The 21,856-nt window shown below is 43.6% G+C and overlaps 2 protein-coding genes across 2 annotated transcripts; both read right to left on the reverse strand.

Moving 5' to 3' along the window:
- Nucleotides 1–6,304: 6,304 nt before the first annotated feature.
- On the reverse strand, nucleotides 6,305–7,975 carry LOC123930053 (keratin-associated protein 16-1). The gene is made up of 2 exons (XM_045986261.1): nucleotides 7,454–7,975; nucleotides 6,305–7,330 (listed from the first exon to the last, which is right to left on the reverse strand). Exons 1-2 carry the CDS (start codon nucleotides 7,973–7,975, stop codon nucleotides 6,305–6,307), a joined length of 1,548 nt encoding a protein of 515 aa, XP_045842217.1.
- A 5,254-nt stretch (nucleotides 7,976–13,229) lies between these two features.
- Nucleotides 13,230–13,559, reverse strand: LOC123929003 (keratin-associated protein 17-1). Its single transcript, XM_045984149.1, has one exon. The coding sequence runs from the start codon at nucleotides 13,557–13,559 to the stop codon at nucleotides 13,230–13,232; it is 330 nt and encodes a 109-aa protein (XP_045840105.1).
- Between the last annotated feature and the right edge of the window lie 8,297 nt (nucleotides 13,560–21,856).

Consider the following 21,856-nt stretch of genomic DNA (forward strand, 5'->3'; position numbering starts at 1 on the left):
AGAGTTTATCAATTAACCACATTGCTGTTGCTCAGGTTATTTTTATTTTTATTAACTGCCTCACAATTACTAAAAATGCTGGAAATTCTGGAAGGTACTTTTCAAAGTACCAGCTAAAGAGTACCTTCTCCTTGGCACCTTTTTCCTTACCCTCATTTTAAAAGGAAGAAAATTTTTTCTGATCAGAATGATGCCTGGGAAATCTTCACCCTTGTCATTCAAATGTCGTTTTTTTTCTACCATTGCTTTTTGTGTTACAGCACTGACCATTCCTTTTGCCGTCCGACACATCACTAGTCATTTTGACACCTTGCAAACTGCAGGGATCACTGCGCTCCATTTTATTCCTATCTACAATCCCAAAGCTCTCAACTTTCAGAAGAAATATTTTGGTCTCACCAAATAGGTCAGTCATAACGGGAACATGGATATATTTGAGAAACCATATCAACCTCAACCTGGAAAAGGTGTCAATCCCCATGCTCATACATACCACTTTCATTGTTTTGAAAACAACCCATTTTTTACTAACATATCATGTATTACTTGCCCCAGGGGTACAGGTCTGTGAATCATCAGGCTTACACACTTCACAGCACTCCTCATAGCACATATCCTCCCCAATGTCCATAACCCAACCACCTGCTCCCTATCCCCCTCCCCCCAGAAACCCTCAGTTTGTTTTGTGAGATTAAGAGTCTTTTATGGTTTGTCTCCCTCCCAATCGCATCTTAAAGCAACCCATTTTTACACCCATTTGTCTCTGATTCTGTCCTTGCCTTTCTTCCTTCTAAAGAAACTTCTAAAGTGGTTGGTAAATGGTATGTTGAGTGAAATAAGTCAAGCAGAAAGAGTCAATTATCATATGGTTTCACTTATTTGTGGAGCATAAGGAATAACACGGAGGACATGGGGAGCTGGAGAAGAGAAGGGAGTTGAGGGAAATTGGAGGGGGAGATGAACTATGAGAGACTGTGGACTCTCAGAAACAATCTGAGGGTTTTGGAGGGGAGAAGGGTGGGAGGTTGGGTGAGCCTGGTGGTGGGTATTATGGAGGGCACATATTGCAAGGAGCACTGGGTGTGGTATATAAACAATGAATTCTGGAACACTGAAAAAAATTTAAAAAATAATAAAAAAATTTTTTTAATCACCTAGAAACAAACAAAAAAAAAGTGGTACAAACTTTCAGCTATAAGATGAGTATAGTATGGGATCTTATATATAACATAGTCACTCTAGTTAATAACACTGTAGTGTATAACTGAAATTTGCTAAGAGAATTTAAATGTTCTCACATGCTTCCCTCCCAAAAATATGATTTGAAGAATGTGTTAATTAGATGGGAGAAATCTTTTCATGATATATATGTATATGAAATCATCCTAGTGTACACTTCAAGTACCTTACAATTTTGTCAATGACACCTCAATAAAGATGAAAAAAAGAAATGTCTCAATAAGGACATCTTTCATTTCGCTGTGGCTCAAGGCACTAAAGACATCTGGTATACCACCAAGGACTGTTGTGATCGCATCAAGAATCATGATGCATAAAAAACACAAACTTTGGACAGAACCCTATGTTCTGCATGTTTTATATATATTTAACTGGTATGTTACTTTTGTATGTCTCTCACTCCCTGTGGCTATCCTGAATTCTGTGTTTAGCATTCCCTTGTGAATATATATTAGATATATATTTGTATGTGTGTATGCATATGTATACATGTGTGTATACTCATACATATGTATTTGCATGTATGTATGAGTGTTGTTTTTGAGGCTTAAACATATATGTGGTCTTGAGGCTTGTTTGTATCACCTCTATTCTGGTCAGGTTCACCCTTGTTTTGCATATGGCTATTGTCCAGCTGTAGGGGTTTTTTTGGGGGGGGAGGGTTGGTTTTTTTTAAGATTTTATTTATTTGTCAGAGGTAGAGAGCACAAGCAGGGGCAGCAGCAGGCAGTGGAAGAAGCTGGCTCCCTGCTGAACAAGGAGCCCAATGCAGGGCTCGATCCCAGGACCCTGAGATCATGATTTGAGCCAAAGGCAGATGCTTAACCAACTGCACCACCCAGGCATCCCTGTCCAGTTGTTTTCACTGTAGTATTGTATTTGTCGTGTGACTATACCACAGTTTTCTTGTCTCTGTTTTTGGACCCTTGGATTGTTGCTCATATTTGTCTTATAAAACAGAGGGAAAGAAATCTTACCTCATGGAATTGCTATGATTCACATGAATCACTAGGACTGTGCTTGGGACAGAGATTTTTTTTTAAGGATTTTATTTATTTACTTGACACACAGATAAATTACAAGTAGGCAGAGAGGCAGGCAGAGAAAGATGGGGAAGCAGGCTCTCTGCTGAGCAGAGAGCCCAATGTGAGACTTAATCCCAGGATCCTGAGATCATGACCTGAGCTGAAGGCAGAGACTTAACCCACTGAGCTACCCAGGAGCCTGGACAGAGATTTAAAACCCTGGCCAACTCCCCTGGACTCTGTAAGGAGAGAGACAAATCAATGGCCTGATGAGACAGTAACCCTAACACCAATGTACTGGTTAAGCTCCACCATTGAGTTTCTCCCTCTGCCACTGTATAACCCAGTGGTTCTCAAACAGGGGCAAGTTTGCCCCCTAACCCCAGGGATGTTTGCTAATGTCTGGAGGCATTATTGATCATCACACTCAGGGGATGCTCCAGCATTTAGTTGGTAAAGGTCAGGGATTCTGCTTAATATCCTACAATGTGAAAGTGATGGTCCCCACAACAAAGAATTATTCAGCCCAAAATGTCAATAACACTGAAGCTCAGAAGCCCTGGTCCACCCCCACTGCACCTTGAGGTCTAGGGATAGCCCTTTATGCCATGCACTAAGTGACTACTTTGAAGAGACTCAGTCCTTAGGATTGGAAGGGAGTATGAATGGAGTTTACACAAGGAGTGTGCCTTGCAGAGACTAGGAGAACATAAAGTCCAAGACGTTTTGCCCAGGCTTGGTATGTAGAAAGTCTGAGTGCAAGTTGGTTGGCAGAAGGCAGATGCAGGATTATTTGCTCCAACTCTTTGAAAAATACCGGTGGAATTTTGATCAGAATGGCATTAAAAGTATAGATTGCTCTGGGAAGTATAGACATTTTAACAATGTTTATTCTTCCAATCCAAGAGCATGGAATTGTCTTCCATCTTTTTGTGTCTTCTTCAATTTCTTTCATGAGTGTTCTGTATTTCCTCGAATACAGATCCTTTACCTCTTTGGTTAGGTTTATTCCCAGGTATCTTACGGTTCTTGGTGCTATAGTAAATGGAATCGATTCTCTAATTTCCCTTTCTGTATTTTCATTGTTAGTGTATAAGAAAGCCACTGATTTCTGTACATTGACTTTGTATCCTGCCACGTTACTGAATTGCTGTATGAGTTCTAGTAGTCTGGGGGTGGAGTCTTTGGGGATTTCCATATAAAGAATCTTTTTCAAAGAGCTGGAGCAAATAATCCTAAAATTTGTATGGAATCAGAAGAGACCCTGAATTGCTAAGGAAATGTTGAAAAACAAAAACAAAACTGGCGGCACCACGTTACCTGATTTCAAGCTTTACTACAAAGCTGTGATCACCAAGACAGCATGGTACTGGCATAAAAACAGACACATAGACCAGTGGAACAGAGTAGAGAGCCCAGATATGGACCCTCAACTCTATGGTGAAATAATCTTCGACAAAACAGGAAAAAATATACAATGGAAAAAAGACAGTCTCTTCAATAAATGGTGCTGGGAAAACTGGACAGCTATATGTAGAAGGATGAAACTCGACCATTCTCTTACACCGTACACAAAGATAAACTTGAAATGGATAAAAGACCTCAACGTGAGACAGGAATCCATCAGAATCCTAGAGGAGAACATAGGCAGTAACCTCTTCGATATCAGCCACAGTAACTTCTTTCAAGATATGTCTCCAAAGGCAAAGGAAAAAAAAGCGAAAATGAACTTTTGGGACTTCATCAAGATCAAAAGATTCTGCACAGCAAAGGAAACAGTCAACAAAACAAAAAGGCAACCCACGGAATGGGAGAAGATATTTGCAAATGACAGTTCAGACAAAAGGTTGATATCCAGGATCTATAAAGAACTCCTCAAACTCAACACACACAAAACAGATAATCATATCAAAAAATGGGCAGAAGATATGAACAGACACTTCTCCAAAGAAGACGTACAAATGGCTATCAGACACATGAAAAAATGCTCATCATCACTAGCCATCAGGGAGATTCAAATTAAAACCACATTGAGATATCACCTTACACCAGTTAGAATGGTCAAAATTAGCAAGACAGGAAACAACATGTGTTGGAGAGGATGTGGAGAAAGGGGAACGCCCTTACACTGTTGGTGGGAATGCAAGTTGGTGCAGCCACTTTGGAGAACAGTGTGGAGATTCCTCAAGAAATTAAAAATAGAGCTTCCCTATGACCTTGCAATTGCAGTGCTGGGTATTTACGCCAAATATACAGAAGTAGTGAAAAGAAGAGCCATCTGTACCCCAAGGTTTATAGCAGCAATGGCCACGGTCACCAAACTGTGGAAAGAACCAACGGACGAATGGATAAGGAAGATATGGTCCATATACACTATGGAGTATTATGCCTCCATCAGAAAGGATGAATACCCAACTTTTGTAGCAACATGGATGGGACTGGAAGAGATTATGCTGAGTGAAATAAGTCAAGCGGAGAGAGTCAAGTATCATATGGTTTCACTTATATGTGGAGCATAACAAAGAACATGGAGGACATGGGGAGATGGAGAGGAGAAGGGAGTTGAGGGAAATTGGAAGGGGAGATAACCATGAGAGACTATGGACTCTGAAAAACAACCTGAGGGTTTTGAAGGGGCGGTGGGTGGGAGGTTGGGGAACCAGGTGGTGGGTAGTAGGGAGGGCACATATTGCATGGAGCACTGGGTGTTGTGCAAAAACAATGAATACTGTTACGCTGAAAAGAAATTTTTAACAAGTGAAAGAAAAAAGAAGAAGAAGAAGAAGGCAGATGCAGAAGACCCTAGGTGGCAGCAGAGAGGTTGGCAGGAGCTAAATGGGCAGGAAATGGGCTCAGGACACAAGAAATTCAGGTCATCTTCCTTATTGGAAGTGTGCCCTCCCACTTGTTTTTATCACACTGTGAACCCCAAAGCCATTGGCTTGCTCCCCATTCTCCTTACATCCAAGTCCATGTTCCTTCATTCAGTTCTCTAGACCAAGGACAGAGGGACATACCAAAACCCAGTGCTCTTCATGTCACAGCCACATGCCCAGCATATGGCCCCGCAATGCCTTCATGTCAGCCCTGCACCAAAATAAAATATCTCTAACTTACAAGGCCTGACAAGGCAGGTCACTGTCTACTTAGCTGACCTCAGAGTTCACCTGCCTCTAAGCACACCTCTGCCCAAGCCTCCCTAATGAATGGTGTGCTCACAGCCCCATTCATTTCTATGTTTCCCCTGCCTGGAAAACAGTCACCTTTCTGGTTTTGAACTGGTTAATTCTTATATGTGCTGAAAGACTCAGCTTCTGTATCACACTCCCCAAGAACTCTTCCCTTTATCTCCCCCTGCCTGCTGGGTTCAAACTACCCTATGTTTGCCTCTCTCCAAGTACTTAGCCAAGGCAATGAAGTAACCGTCTGTCTGTCTATCTGTCTCCCCCACCCCCATCCTGATAGTGAGCTCCCTGAGAACAAGGACTGAGACATACGTCCTTTCGTTCCTACAGTCTAACACAGTCCCTGGCTAATGGCTGTCTAATAAAGCTTGTTGGATAGATCAATGAATGAAGTTGCTCTCAAAGACAAACCAAGTTAGCTGATGAGAATATGACATTAACAGGGCAATGAGAAAAGTGTGTCACTTCAACTTAGCCACTTTATTGTAGAGTTAAATATCTTTTTCTCACGGAAGAAGTCCCCAAGGAATGTAAGCACATCCAGCAAGGAAGCACATGCATGAGGACAAAAGACTTAGTGCTGGGAAAGAGACTCAGGATGATGTGGTGAAGCAGTTCTTCTCAGCTTGATGGCAGCAGCAGGCAGGAAGCCAGAATGACCCCCTCACCGGGTGCCAGGTCACCTTCATTTGGACCATTAGGAGACTGCCATTTCTGATGAGTTCTTCGAAGTGTAAGAAGATGGTGAATGATGGTGCAGAAAGCTTTTAAGTCATTGTGAGCTTTGGGGAGGGTAGTTAAGGTTTCTTTCTAGCTGGGGGTTTGCTTTGCAGGAATCGGTGGGGTGAGGCCAGATCAGTGGTCAGCAGGCTTGGCGGCAGTTGGTGAGCTGGCTACAGCCTCACGGGTGGTTGGGCTGGTGGGTTTGGCCTCACTGGGTTGGCAGGGACTGGCATTTGAGACCTCGGCCTTGCAGGACATTGAGTCAGTGCAATCTGGTTGGCTAGAAGTAGATTTTTTGCAATCCCGTTTACAGGAGTCAGCACAAGGCAGACGGGAGGAGAGTGGACGGTAAGAGAGAGAAGTGACATAGGCCGGACGGCGCAGGATGGAGTAGCATGGGCGGTAGCAGGCAGGACGATAGGAGATGGATGTCACATACGGCTGCCTGTAAGTGATGGGTCCAGAGCAGATTGGACGACAGAATGGGCGGTAAGAAACCGAAGGGGTGCAAGGCGGTTTGCAGGAGCTGGGTATGTAGAAAGTCCGAGAGCAAGTTGGTTGGCAGACGGCAGATGCAGAAGACCCCGGGCGGCAGCAGAGAGGTTGGCAGGAAGTAGATGGGCAGGAAATAGGCTCGCGGCAGATGGACTGGCAGCGCTTAACTATGTAGCAGTTAGGTTGACATGGACTGGGCACACAGATACTTGCTGAACAAGGACTGGGCTCAGAGCAGATGGATTGGCAGATGCTGGAGATGCAACAAGAGGGCTCTTGGCAAGTGCTGGAGACACAAGGTGGCTCACAAGGGCTTGGAACACAGCAGATAGGGCGAAGACAGACAGGCTCACAGACCAGAGCCACACAGGGAGCTGGCTGGCAGTTGCTGGGCTCTGAGCAAGATGGCTCACAAGGACTGGGGTCACAACAGACAGCCTGGCAGCTATTAGCCACAGAGCAGACAGACGGACAGCAGCTAGGTGTGGGGCAGACCGGCTGACAGCAAGTGGGCTCACAGACCACTGGTTGGCAGGAACTAGGCACAGTGCAGACAGCTGAACAGCAGCTGGGCTCACAGATGACCGGCTGGCAGCAGCTGGGTTTGCATATGATGGACTGGCAGGGAGTGGGTACACAGAGAAGTGGCTGGCAGGAAGGGGCCTCAGAGCACACAGGCTGGGCACAGCTGCTCACGGCACAGGCGGGCTCACAGATGGTGGTGGCTTCACAGCACACAGGCTGGGCACAGCTGCTCACGGCACAGGCGGGCTCACAGATGGTGGCTTCGCAGCACACAGGCTGGGCACAGCTGCTCACGGCACAGGCGGGCTCACAGATGGTGGCTTCGCAGCACACAGGCTGGGCACAGCTGCTCACGGCACAGGCGGGCTCACAGATGGTGGCTTCGCAGCACACAGGCTGGGCACAGCTGCTCACGGCACAGGCGGGCTCACAGATGGTGGCTTCGCAGCACACAGGCTGGGCACAGCTGCTCACGGCACAGGCGGGCTCACAGATGGTGGCTTCGCAGCACACAGGCTGGGCACAGCTGCTCACGGCACAGGCGGGCTCACAGATGGTGGCTTCGCAGCACACAGGCTGGGCACAGCTGCTCACAGAACAGGGCTGACAGCACTGTGGGCTGCAGCTAGATGATCCGCAGCTACCTTCACAAGTCACCAGTTGCCATGTCTGGCTCCGGCAGGAACTGGGCAAGCAGACAGGCCCTCCACAGCTCACCTCAGTGGAGCAGAGAGAGATGCCCGGCACGGACGGGCATTTCCTAGAACAGCAGTTTCCAGACATGGTGGAGGTGTCTCTGCTCCCTTGTGAGTACTGAGAGGGGTACTGCCTGACTGGGACAGCTCTCTGAGGCCCTCACTTTTATACCCCCCTCACTGACATGTGCTGTTTGGAACCTCTGCATCTTTTCCTCATTGCTGTTTGAGCAGTTTTCAGAGGAACATCTTATTATATCAAGGTTTGTTGATCTGGAAGTTGTTTATCTACCCATCAAGAAGCGTTTGTTTATTGACTTGCTAAATTTGGAATCCTCAGAGCAACAGGTCATCTTCGAATAAGCATCGTTGCATTCAAACTGGATTATCTGTGTTTCTGGGCATCATGAGCAGAAAGGAACTTATAATTTATCCATCTTCTAGTCCTCTGCACCAGGTTCTCTAGGGGACACAGATGTGCCTACATGAATAGGACCCACTCACCCGTTCCCACAGGTCTCACTCTCTGGTGGGCAGACATGCATTCAGGTAAACTCATTGCAATGCTATGGTAAAGTCAACAATAGACATATAGGGATTAATAGAGGGGAGCAGTGGTGAGCTCTGTGGGAGAGGGGCTTTCTGGACTGGATTTTAAATGACTGCACTTTACAGCAATAGCCCTTTTTTTAAAAGATTTTATTTATTTATTTATTTATTTGACAGAGAGATCACAAGTAGGCAGAGAGGCAGACCGGGGGCGGGGGAAGCAGGCTCCCCGCTGAGCAGAGAGCCCAATGCAGAGCTTGATCCCAGGACTCTGAGATCATGACCTAAGCCGAAGGCAGAGGCTTAACCCACTGAGCCACCCAGGCGCCCCTACAGCAATAGTCTTATTTAAAACCATCAGCAATACTCTGAAATAGGAATTCATCTCCCCCCATTATAGGTAAAGAAGAGGAAAGAAAAGGTTGGAATCAGAAAGTTTAAGTCACTTGCTAACAATCCCACCCCACTTGCCCCCTAATCTAGGTTGCCCCCCTTCCTCCTCACCATTCTGTCTAGTCTGACCTTTCTTATCAAAGGACTTTATCGAAAAAAGACTTTATCAAAGCCACATGTCATAGGCTCAACCCACTGTGTTGTCCTCCATCCTATTCTATGAACAACCCTGCCCCCAGACCACTGGTTCTACCTGTACCCAGAAAGCACTTGACCCCGACTCTCAGCATCTCCTCCTTATTTTCCTTCCATCCACCCACACCTCAAGCATTCAGTGGCCCTTAAGAATCCCTCTTGATTTTGGTGATTTTAATAGCTTTTAAGACAAAGACACCTCCAAGACCCAAAGGATAAAGAAGAAAGACAAGAGATTTTTTGCAAAAACTTTGTGATCAACAGCAAAGAACACAAATGCTTTCTCAAAGCATGTCAGTGCTACAGACATGGGATGAAAAATGTACCCTAGGTTTTTGAACACCAAGACCTGACATCCTTGCTCATTAAAGGGCTGTCTCCACTATGTGCTTTCAACATCAATGCAAATGCAGTTCTCCTTTAGAAAAGCTGAACCATTATGCCATCTATTCATCATCTCCGCCTTCATTCATTAATTTATGCAATCACTCCCTCAATTTCTCTTTCAATCATTCATTCAATTCAACCATCATTTGGTTCTGTGCAAGGGTTACAAAAAGAATGAGCCACAATTCCTGTTTCAAGGAGTCCAAGTTTAGGAGAGAAATAGCCGCATCCATAGGCAATTATGGTACAGTATATGTACAAGTGCTGTGACAGATGGATGCCTGGGGTCCTATGGACGCACCCAGGGGAAACACCAACATGGCTTTTAGGAAATTAAGAAAGTCTTCTCAAAAGCATGATACAATTGGGGAGCAGTAAATGGTTCCATAGCCAGGATGAAAGATACAAGGGACAGGAAGGAATAGCAATGGGACTTGAAGGATAATGGGTACTCAATCATGAAAGGCCTTGTGGACCATGGTAAGTAGTTAGATTTTACACTGACACCTGGGTGTTTTAAACATGGGAGTGAGTTGGCCATGTTTGCCCTTTAGAAAGACCTCCCTGGCTGTGGTGCAGAGATGGGAGAAGGAGGGCAAGTCTGGAACCAGGGAGACCATTAGGTGTCTGGGGCAATTACTCAAAATCTTCATAGTGACAACCTGAACTGGGCAGTGCCTTGGGCCTGGAGCAATATGAGGGGTTGTAAAGAGCCAGAATCAATAGAGCTAGTGGTTGAAAGTGGAAGATTAGGAACAAGAAGTGAAATCCTTTAGGTGTAGCTCTCAAGACAGTTGGAAAAGAAGACTTTTAGACAACTTTGCAGAGGGAAAAGCAGAGAAGAAGCCCCAAGATCCTGATCTCCACCTTTTCAGTTTTTCTCCATGCACTTTTTCTTCTGCAGCTAAACCAGCAATGAAATTCACATGGAGAGGGCCTTCCTCCCACTAGTCCCTTATAAACTCTCTCAGCTGAGAAATTCAACATGGCATCATCTGTTATGCTGGAATGTCATCTCAAAGAATCTTTCCCTGATATATGGAATAAACATATGTCCACTCAAAAATTTATACATGAATGTTCATAGTAGCTTTCTTCATAATAGCCAAAAACTGGAGACAACCCAAATTTCCATCAGTAGATGAATATTTTTTCATGAACTTTATTCATACAATGTAATATTATTTAACAAAAAGGGATGAACTGTTGATATCTGACACAGGGATGAATATCAATAATGTTATCCTAAGTGGAAAAGAGATCACACTGAATGATTTTAATTTACATGAGATTCTAGAAATGGTGAAATACAGTGATATAAAGATCGATGGTTGACTGAGGCTGGGATCAGAGGTGGGGAGGATTGTCTGCAAATGGGGCACTGGAGAATTTGAGGGATGATGGCAAGTTCTATATCTTGAGTGCTGTGGTGGTTACTTAAGTATATACAATTGTCAAATCTCATCAAACTGTCCCTTACAATTGGGTGTACTTTATTATATACAAAGTATACCTTAATAAAGTTGGCTTATAAAAAACAAATATTTCAAAGGCAAAAACATAAAAATAGTATAATCCCAGTTTTATTTGTAAATATGCTTAGAAAGGAATCTGAAAACACCTATATCAGTAATAGATGCTGAAGCTGACGTTGAGAATCCAGGTGGTTGTTATTCCTTCTTCATATTTTCCTGTATTTTTTCCATATTTTTAGAGATCATTGCCATGCTTATAATCAAAAAATACACTTTTGGGGTGCCTGGGCAGCTCAGTGAGTTAAGCCTCTGCCTTCATCTCAGGTCATGGTCTCAGGGTCCTGGGATTGAGCCCCGCTCAGCAGGGAGCCTGCTTCCCCCTCCCCCGCCTGCCTCTCTGCCTACTTGTGATCTCTGTCAAATAAATAAATTTTTAAAAAATACATTTTGGGGGCACCTGGATGTCTCAGTGAGTTAAAGCCTCTGCCTTCGGCTCAGGTCAGGATCTTGGGGTCCTGGGATCGAGTCCCGCATCAGACTTTCTGCTCAGCAGGGAGACTGTTTCCCCCTCCCCCTCTGCCTGTCTCTCTGCCTGCTTGTGATCTCTCTCTCTGTGTCAAATAAATAAATAAAATCTTTAAAAAAATACATTTTTGCATGTTTGTTGAATGAAACATTGCTTCGCAGGAATGAAAAATAAATATTGTTCTCCCAAGGCAAGAGCAAAATAAATTTTATTCCACGTGTTTCTTAAGATCACGTTCAGCCAGGGACGCCTGAGTGGCTCAGTGGATTAAAGTCTCTGCCTTCGGCTCAGGTCATGGTCTCAGACTCCTGGGATCAAGCCCTGCATCAGGATCTCTGCTCAGCAGGGAGCCTGCTTCCCTCTCACTCTCTGCCTGCCTCTCTGCCTACTTGTGATCTCTGTCAAATAAATAAATAAACTCTTTTTAAAAAAATCATGTTCAGCCAGAAGTTGAATCAACTATCCTGGATTTTCACCTTCCAGCTGGACTCATGCACACCTGGTTTAGGCCCCACCTGGCAGATGAACACCCACCTCTCTCATCCCTGGGACCCAAAGAGAAGAAATACAGCTGGTTTCAGTACAAGAAAACCTAACCCAGAAGAAGGAGACTTTGCCAAAGCATTTGGCTAGAAGAAAAAACTGGAATTCCCATAACATCCATAAGCACTGTGTTCACCAAGTTCTGCCCGAGGAACCTCTTCCATTCCAAATAAGCTTGTTTTACCAAACATTGCCAGAAAGTTCTGACTAAACCTGGAACCCTCCTGCAGAACCATTCTAGGAGAGCTATACTGCTGAAGAAAGCCATGTCCCTTACTCAAGATTAAATCTTGGCCAGCCTCAGCATTTTCCCATTTACTGCATTTTAAAAATACAGGTTCCCAAGGCAGCCACACTGGAGCTAATGGATAAGATCTCTAGGGGCGCCTGGGTGGCTCAGTCGGTTAAGCCTCTGCCTTCAGCGAAGGTCATGATCCCAGGGTTCTGGGATCGAGCCCCACATTGGGCTCTCTGCTCAGCAGGGAGCCTGCTTACCCCTCCCCTGCCTGCCTCTCTGCCTACACGTGATCTCTGTCAAATAAGTAAATAAAATCTTTTTTTTTTTTAATCTCTAATGGTGAAGCCTAAGATTCTGTATTTTTAAAACCTCCCCAAGTGAATCTCATGCAGACCATGAGAAGCTTTAGTCTACATCTGGGGTTCTTATTTAAAACAAAATTGTCAAGCTACAGCCCTGGGGGTGGGCTTCAGAATCTCCATTTTAACTGGCCCCCAGGTGATTCCGATGCAAGGGGACTCTGGTCCACAAACCACATTTCAAAAACCCAATTGTGGATGCCAGAGTAAATTTTCCTGGCCCAGTGCTCAGGAGGGAGCCAAGGAAGAGGCGGGAGAACTAATTTGGTTATGCCAGCAAGCTCGAATTTATTAAGAAGTTAACAAAGAGAAATTTTTGCACTCAAAAGCAGCAGAAAGCTGAGAAGGGTCAGTCCCAAAGCCACCTTGAGTAAGGGGATGCCTTCTAGTGACAAGACATTTAAGTCCATGAAAATAAAGCCATGGGGAGTCACCCTGTGAGCTTCGGGGATCACTTTGGATGGGACCCAGTTTCCATTTTCTCACCAGCATGGGGCTCTTACTCTCAGGACCTTGAAACACCAGGGCAGGCATTGGAGAACCAGCCCTCGTCTACAAATAACACGGAGGCAGGACGCTGTCTTGGGAGCCAGGAATGTCCTGGAGACAAGGAGTCTCTCCACCCGCAGCAGGTGGAGGCTTTGCTAGGGCCAGCTCCGCGGAGGGGGCAGAGGGCTTCACTTCGTCTCGCAAACAGGCGTAGGCTGGCAGCAGACAGGACCGCAGCACCCCGACGAGCCGCAGCAGCTGGACCCACAGCAGCCGCTCCCACAGCCCCCGCAGCCGGAGCCGCAGCCGGAGCCACAGCAGCCACTCCCGCAGCAGCCACTCCCGCAGCCTCCGCAGCCAGAGCCTCCGCAGCCAGAGCCCCCGCAGCCGCAGCAGGGACCACAGCAGCCACAGCAGGAACCACAGCAGCCACAGCAGGCGGGCTGGCAGCAGCACACTTCACAGCAGTCTTGGTCTTGAGGGCAGCAGGTGAAGCAGTCCCCTGGGCAGCACCCCATGGTCCCGACGGGTCAGATGGCAGGTCAGGAGTGCGGCCGGAGTTCCCCACGTCTGACGGTGGCCGGTGGCCAGCAGCTTTTATAGCCCCTCACCCGAGGGTGTTGGCACAGGGGACAGGATGTTTCCTTTGTTATTATTTATGCCAGTTTCCATAAGAACGTTTCATTAGCTGCCTGTTTATTTTCCAGCTCTGAGTACCTCAACTCATAAAAAAGCCCAACTCGTCCCAACTGCTATTTGTCCAGAGGGTAAAAATACATCTTCGGAAAGACCTGTCATCACGGCCAAACACCAGCCAGCCATCATTAGCCCAGGTTGGAGAGAGCCATAAGACTCTGGCTCTGGCATGGGTGCTCCCCTTCCTCATCTCCTCTGGTGGAGAATGATCATTCTGGAAAATCAGAATAGTAAAAGCTGGATGTCTGTGCCTCCTGCAGCAGGCAGAGGCTGCAATACAATGGTCCCGTGGCTCCTCCCAGGCGGCAGTGGCATCCTCGTGCCAGCCCATGTGAGCAAGGCAAACATCTGTGACTGTGTGTGGTATGTGGAGTGTGCCACACAATTGTTTGGGCTTGGTCAGTGAGCATCAGTCATGATTAATAACTGCCTTGTGAAAAGGAAAGAGACTCATCATAAAACTGCATGAGGTGGGAGCCACGTTCTCCCTGGACCTCCTGGTGAACTGAACCCTCACACTCTTCTCTAAGTGGGCGGAAGGAGCAGTGGTCAGAACCCTTTCCTTGATGGAAAGAGATGGAGGGGAGTCCGGGGGGAACAAGGGGAAGGAAGGGGAAAGAAAAAAGGAAGAAAGATCATTGAATATTCAAAGCAACACATGAAAATGGGAATGTTGTGTATTTTTTTTAAGAACTCCAACTTTATGGAGCATAACAAAGAATACGGAGGACATGGGGATATGGAGAGGAGAGGGAGTTGAGGGAAACTGGAAGGGGAGATGAGCCATGAGAGACTATGGACTCTGAAAAACAACCAGAGGGTTTTGAAGGGGCGGGGGGATGGGAGGTTGAGGAACCAGGTGGTGGGTAATAGGGAGGGCACGTATTGCATGGAGCACTGGGAGTGGTGCAAAAACAATGAACACTGTTACGCTGAAAATAAACAAACAAAAAAAAAAGAACTCCAACTTTACAGACCGTCTGGCACAATGGGGGACTAGGAGACAACCAGAGTACCATCCCCGGGGGAAAAAATACCTTTGGAAAGAGGTGAGAATCCACAGAGGATTCAGGTCCATGTGTAAATTCTGAGATGGGTCAAAATTCCTACCTCTTTGTTGGGTCTGGACCTTGTCATACTCTCGGAATGGTAATGGCAGCACTGGAGACTAGGGCTCGCCTTTGGAAGGCAGCGCCCGGAGAAGGGGGTGGAGTGGGAGGTGGGGATGTGGAGGTGGCAGTGGGAGTGGAGATCTGGATCAGAAGACATTCTGTTTTAATTTGCATTTTCTTTTTGGATGGGCCTGGAGGTACGGACGGCCTCTAAAGACAGGTTGGATGGACTGAGAATGGTGGGGACAGATGATGGATTGCTTGGATCTGAGAGGATCCTCAGTACGTCACCGGACGTGAAGATTTTTCACATTGAAGAAAATTTCACAATGAGGGAAATTTTTCACATTGAAGAAATATAGAACTGGGAGGAAGAGATCATGCGGTCCAGGATCTCTACACCTGATTTATACATCAGAATTGCCTGAGGCGGGGGCTTTTGAAACATCCAGAACCTCCCAATCTGTACCCCAGTCCTGTTCAATCAGAATATGTGTTCGTGGGAGCCTGAGAAACTACATGTTTTAAAGTTTCCCAGATGATTCAAATTTTCAAATAGGTTAGGAAGCACTGATATAATTTAAAGCTACCATGACCATCACCCCCAAGCCTTTTTTTTTTTTTTCTGCAGAAGTGGATATCAAGGCCCAGAGAGGACTAATGATAGAGTAGATTCATAGCCCAGAGGTTCTGTTGCCTGGTCCTATGTTGCTTCCGTCACTCCACACCCCCAAATGGACACCTCTGGGTAAGTATAATACAGCGGTGTCCATGACAGACACATCCTTTTCATTCTTTTTTTTTTTTTTTAAGATTCAGCTATTTAGTTTAGAGAAAAAGAAAGAGTGCAGAGGGAAAGGGAGAGAATCTCAAGTAGACTCCCTCCCCACTGAGCATGGAGCCCAACACAAGGCTCAATTTCAGGACCCTGAGTTCATGACCTGAGCTAAAATCAAGAGTCGGACGCTTAGACTGAGCCCCCTACCCCAGATGTCCCTCTTTCTTTGTAATGACAGGTGATGAGAAAGGCACGTAAAGGTGTGCAGTGTAAAGTCTTTCCTATTTCTGTGTCTACCAGTCAGTTCTCTCACCCACCCTCCCCTCGGCACCCAATCTCACTTCACCCCTCTGCACCTAAATTTCTGCATCTATAAAGTGGTAATTATGATAATAATAATGCCAATCTCATAGACTGTTCTCAAGATTAAGTGAGTTATATAAAGCACTTAGAACAATTTATTGGCCACATTATTTGATAAACATTTGATATTATTATATACAAGAAAAACATAGAGATATAGATATATTTTTGTTCATTACATATAATAGCAGGTGTAATAGCAGCATAATAAACACACTGGTTTTAACTTTTTTCCTCTTAACAAGGTATCTCAGAGCTCATTCCATATCAGTACATTAAAAAGTTCTTCATACTGATGTATTGTATTGATAACTTAATTAACCAGTCCTCTGTTGAAGGACATTTATTTCTAATACTTCCAATGGCTTGGTATTAGGAACTTTAATTTTAAATACTTTGCTATTATGTATTATGTAACTGTGCACTTACACGTAGTTGGCTACATCCCTCCCATAAACTATTGGAAAAGAAACGCAGGGTCATTGAGTTTGTTCCTTTGTAACTTGAACAGATATTGCCAAGTCACCCTTTACGTAGGTTGTAAGAGTTACACTTCCATCAACAATATGTGAGAAGACCTGTCTCCTCAAACTTCAGCAACAACATGTATAATCAAAGTTTGTGATCTTGCCAATCTGATAGAAGAAGGATAGGATCTGACAATCATTTTAAATAGCATTCCTATTATTGTGAATGAGATTAAGCAATGTTTCATATGCTTAAATTCTATTTATGTTCCCTCTTCTCTAAATTTCTTTTTCTAACCATTGTCCATTTTTCTGTTGGGTTGTTAGTCTTTTCACTTTGAGAAGAATGCTCTGTGAAATAGAAAATAAATTCTTGGTCTATATGATGATTTATAAATATATTTTGTAAACCATCATTAGCCTTTGATGATTTAATTAAGTAATCATAATAAAATAATGTTTACATTATGAATTTCATACCTGCTTATTGTGGAATTTCTGGAAAATACAAAAAATTAAAAGCAAGAAAATAAAAATCATCTATAACCCCACAATAAATTTTATTTAATAATTTGATAAACCCCACAATAAATATCCTGCTAATATTCCCCTTTCCCTTTTTAGTGCTTTTTCTGAAGATTTGCATATAAATATTGATATGACCGCAGGCAGCTATACATACACAAATATACATATAAATATATAGAGAGAGATAAAGATATAGATACAGATATCAGGTACAAATTTCTAAGTCTATGTTCCAAGGCATGTTAAAAATACATAACTATTGGCTTTCTTATACACTAACAATGAAAATACAGAAAGGGAAATTAGAGAATCGATTCCATTTACTATAGCACCAAGAACCATAAGATACCTGGGAATAAACCTAACCAAAGAGGTAAAGGACCTGTACTCGAGGAACTACAGAACACTCATGAAAGAAACTGAAGAAGACACAAAAAGGTGGAAGACTGTTCCATACTCTAGGATTGGAAGAATAAACATTGTTAAAATGTCTATACTGCCTAGAGCAATCTATACTTTTAATGCCATTCTGATCAAAATTCCACCGGTATTTTTCAAAGAGCTGGAGCAAATAATCCTAAAATTTGTATGGAATCAGAAGAGACCCCGAATTGCTAAGGAAATGTTGAAAAACAAAAACAAAACTGGCGGCACCACGTTACCCGATTTCAAGCTTTACTACAAAGCTGTGATCACCAAGACAGCGTGGTACTGGCATAAAAACAGACACATAGACCAGTGGAACAGAGTGGAGAGCCGAGATACGGACCCTCAACTCTATGGTGAAATAATCTTTGACAAAACAGGAAAAAATATACAATGGAAAAAAGACAGTCTCTTCAATAAATGGTGCTGGGAAAACTGGACAGCGATATGTAGAAGAATGAAACTCAACCATTCTCTTACACCGTACACAAAGATAAACTCGAAATGGATAAAAGACCTCAACGTGAGACAGGAATCCATCAGAATCCTAGAGGAGAACATAGGCAGTAACCTCTTCGATATCAGCCACAGCAACTTCTTTCAAGATATGTCTCCAAAGGCAAAGGAAAAAAAAGCGAAAATGAACTTTTGGGACTTCATCAAGATCAAAAGCTTCTGCACGGCAAAAGAAACAGTCAACAAAACAAAAAGGCAACCCACAGAATGGGAGAAGATATCTGCAAATGATAGTACAGACAAAAGGTTGATATCCAGGATCTATAAAGAACTTCTCAAACTCAACACACACAAAACAGATAATCATATCAAAAAATGGGCAGAAGATATGAACAGACACTTCTCCAACGAAGACATACAAATGGCTATCAGACACATGAAAAAAATGTTCATCATCACTAGCCATCAGGGAGATTCAAATTAAAACAACATTGAGATACCACCTGACACCAGTTAGAATGGCCAAAATTAGCAAGACAGGAAACAACGTGTGTTGGAGAGGATGTGGAGAAAGGGGAACCCTCTTCCACTGTTGGTGGGAATGCAAGTTAGTGCAGCCACTTTGGAGAACAGTGTGGAGATTCCTGAAGAAATTAAGAATAGAGCTTCCCTATGACCCTGCAATTGCACTGCTGGGTATTTACCCCAAAGATACAGATGTAGTGAAAAGAAGGACCATCTGTACCCCAATGTTTATTGCAGCAATGGCTACGGTCGCCAAACTGTGGAAAGAACGAAGATGCCCTTCAACGGATGAATGGATAAGGAAGATGTGGTCCATATACACAATGGAGTATTATGCCTCCATCAGAAAGGATGAATACCCAACTTTTGTAGCAACATGGATGGGACTGGAAGAGATTATGCTGAGCAAAATAAGTCAAGCAGAGAGAGTCAAGTATCATATGGTCTCACTTATTTGTGGAGCATAACAAAGAACATGGAGGACATGGGGAGATGGAGAGGAGAGGGAGTTGAGGGAAACTGGAAGGGGAGATGAACCATGAGAGACTATGGACTCTGAAAAACACCAGAGGGTTTTGAAGGGCCGGGGGTGGGAGGTTGAGGAACCAGGTGGTGGGTAATAGGGAGGGCACGTACTGCATGGAGCACTGGGTGTGATGCCAAAACAATGAACACTGTTATGCTGTAAATAAACAAAAAAAATTAAATATAAAAAAAAATACGTAACTATTTTTTTCTAAGACTGTTTACACCTATTTCCAAACTGCCTTTCAGCTTATGGGGGAAGAAAAGTCAGTTCTGTATAAATTCAGAAATCATTCAGAATTCCTCCCTCCCCATCCTTCATCTGGAAATGGCATCTGAGTTTTCTGGGGCTTGGACAATATCGCAGCACTAAAGAAAGTGGCAGTTGGTTCTTAGTGGGCATCCACTAAAAAGCACATGGTTCTCTCTTATTCTCTGCCACCACCGTCCTTCTGCTGGCACTAGCTGAGATATTTTTCTCCCCATTCTCCATAAATTCTACATCCTTCCATCCTCCCTCCAGGAGGCCCAAGGGAGGTCCCTCTCTCTGACCACCCATTGTCCTCTGGCATAGAAGTCTATTTTGAATTGCATATACTAAGCATTGACTTGGCTCATTCTCTCTACTTTTCTACAGTAATAACCCTACCCTGGTAGCAATGACTAGAGAAACATCCACCAATGCCCAAGTTGTGAGAAAAGAATAGCAGTGAAAGAAACTTCAGAATAAAGCTAAGACCACTGGATACTCTAGATTTTCATCCTGACACCTCTATTTTTGCAAAATTGAAATCATACTGTGTAAGTTGATTTGTACATCAAATATTGTGCTTCACCTAAGAAAATGCTCAGAAAGGTGTTGATTATTAAATATAATGAAAATCTGAGAAAAATTGTATTTTCAAGTTATTGTAAGCCTTCCACATTACTGGATATCTACTGTTCCCAATTTTCCAATATTAAAAGCAAAACACTGAGCCGAGCTTCTTTGATGTGAATCTTTATGCATCTTTCTAATTATCTCCCTAAAGTAAATCCCTAGAAATATAATTACTGGATCTTCAGAATGTTAATAATTTTAAAGATATAAATAAATATCAAAAAATCATCCTCCAAAAAAATCCACCTCTTACACTGCTGGTGGGAATGGACGTTGGAAAACAGTGTGGAGATTCCTTAAGAAATTAAAAATAGGGGCGCCTGGGTGGCTCAGTGGGATAAAGCCTCTGCCTTCGGCTCAGGTCATGATCCCAGGGTCCTGGGATCGAGCCCCACATGGGGCTTTCTGCTCTGCAGGGAGCCTGCTTCCTCCTCTCACCCTGCCTGCCTCTCTGCCTGCGTCTCTGCCTAGTTGTGATTTCTCTCTGTCAAATAAATAAAATTAAAAAAAAAAAAGAAAGAAATTAAAAATAGAGCTTCCCTATGACCCTGCAATTGCACTGCTGGGTATTTACCCCAAAGATACAGATGTAGTGAAAAGAAGGGCCATATGTTCATAGCAGCAATGGCCACGGTCGCCAAACTGTGGAAAGAACCAAGATGCCCTTCAACGGACGAATAGATAAGGAAGATGTGGTCCACGTACACTATGGAGTATTATGCATCCATCAGAAAGCATGAATACCCAACTTATGTATCAACATGGACAGGACTGGAGGAGATTATGCTGAGTGAAATAAGTCAAGCAGAGAGGGTCAATTATCATATGGTTTCACTTATTTGCGGAGCATAAGAAATAAAATGGAGGATGTGGAGAGGAGAAGGGAGTTGAGGGGAAACTGGAGGGGGAGATGAGTCATGAGAGACTATGGACTCTGAAAAACAATCTGAGGGTTTTGAAGCGGCGGAGGGTGGAAAGGTGGGTGAGCCTGGTGGTGGGTATTATGGAGGGCACGTATTGCATGGAGCACTGGGTGTGGTGCATAAACAATGAATTCTGGTACATTAAAAAGAAATTTTAAAAAATAAAAAATTTAAAAAAACAAAAACAAAAACAAAAAAAATCATCCTCCAAAAATATTGTTCCCATTTGCACCCATTTCACAGGTGCCTTCAACAATACCAATTAGTGTTCTTTTTAAAATTTCTTTGTCAAGAAATGTGGTGTGAAAAAAAAAAGAAAGGAAAAAAGGAAATGTGGTGTGATACATAGTCCAGTCATGCAAACTCATCGTAGTATTTTTGTGTATTGACTTCATTATTAGCATATTTATTCTGTAGGCCTTTTTTTCTTCTTTTGGGGATTATATATCATGCCAGTTTTTTTAAATGAAGCTAATCATCTCTCCTAGCGTATTTATAAGAGCTTATTTTATACTAAGTATATTAACGTTCCTTTCTCACACTTGTTGCAAAATTTGTTCCAGGGGATCATCTCCTTTTGATTGCCTCTATGGCTTTTTTATGTACATAATTTTCTTCTTATATAGGCACATCTACCTGCATTTTCCTTTCTGCTGTTTTTGTGCTTCGAAATGTCTTCCCACTACTAAATGAAACACCTATTCACTTTTTTTTTTTTTTTTTTTAGTTTTTATAGGTGCATTTTTTTTACATTTACTGCTGTTATCCATCGGGAATTTATTTTGGTGTGTGGCAGATGCTGCTGACAAAAACGACCTGATTTTCCTAATTGGGGCCCATGAGTGCCTATTAAATACGTACTAAGTGTGCAAGGAAGAACAGGACCAAGCAGGAGTCATAGTAACTTTCTGTTATTTCTGCTTTCTGTTTTGGCGGCCTCTAGTGTTCATTGGGTGACATTACACATGCAGCTTCTGGTGTTTCTTTTGGAGTCAAGACAAGCAGGTTCTGGCTTCACCAGAAGCAACTCAACAAAAACTTGATTTGATGTGAGAAGCTTATTATATTTAGACAGCATTGATTTTAAATCATGTGTTCTATTAGCCATCTCTTGGCAAAGGAAGTACAGTGGCAGC

The sequence above is a fragment of the Meles meles genome, chromosome 18 (assembly GCF_922984935.1).
Source record: "Meles meles chromosome 18, mMelMel3.1 paternal haplotype, whole genome shotgun sequence".
Taxonomy (NCBI): domain Eukaryota; kingdom Metazoa; phylum Chordata; class Mammalia; order Carnivora; family Mustelidae; genus Meles; species Meles meles.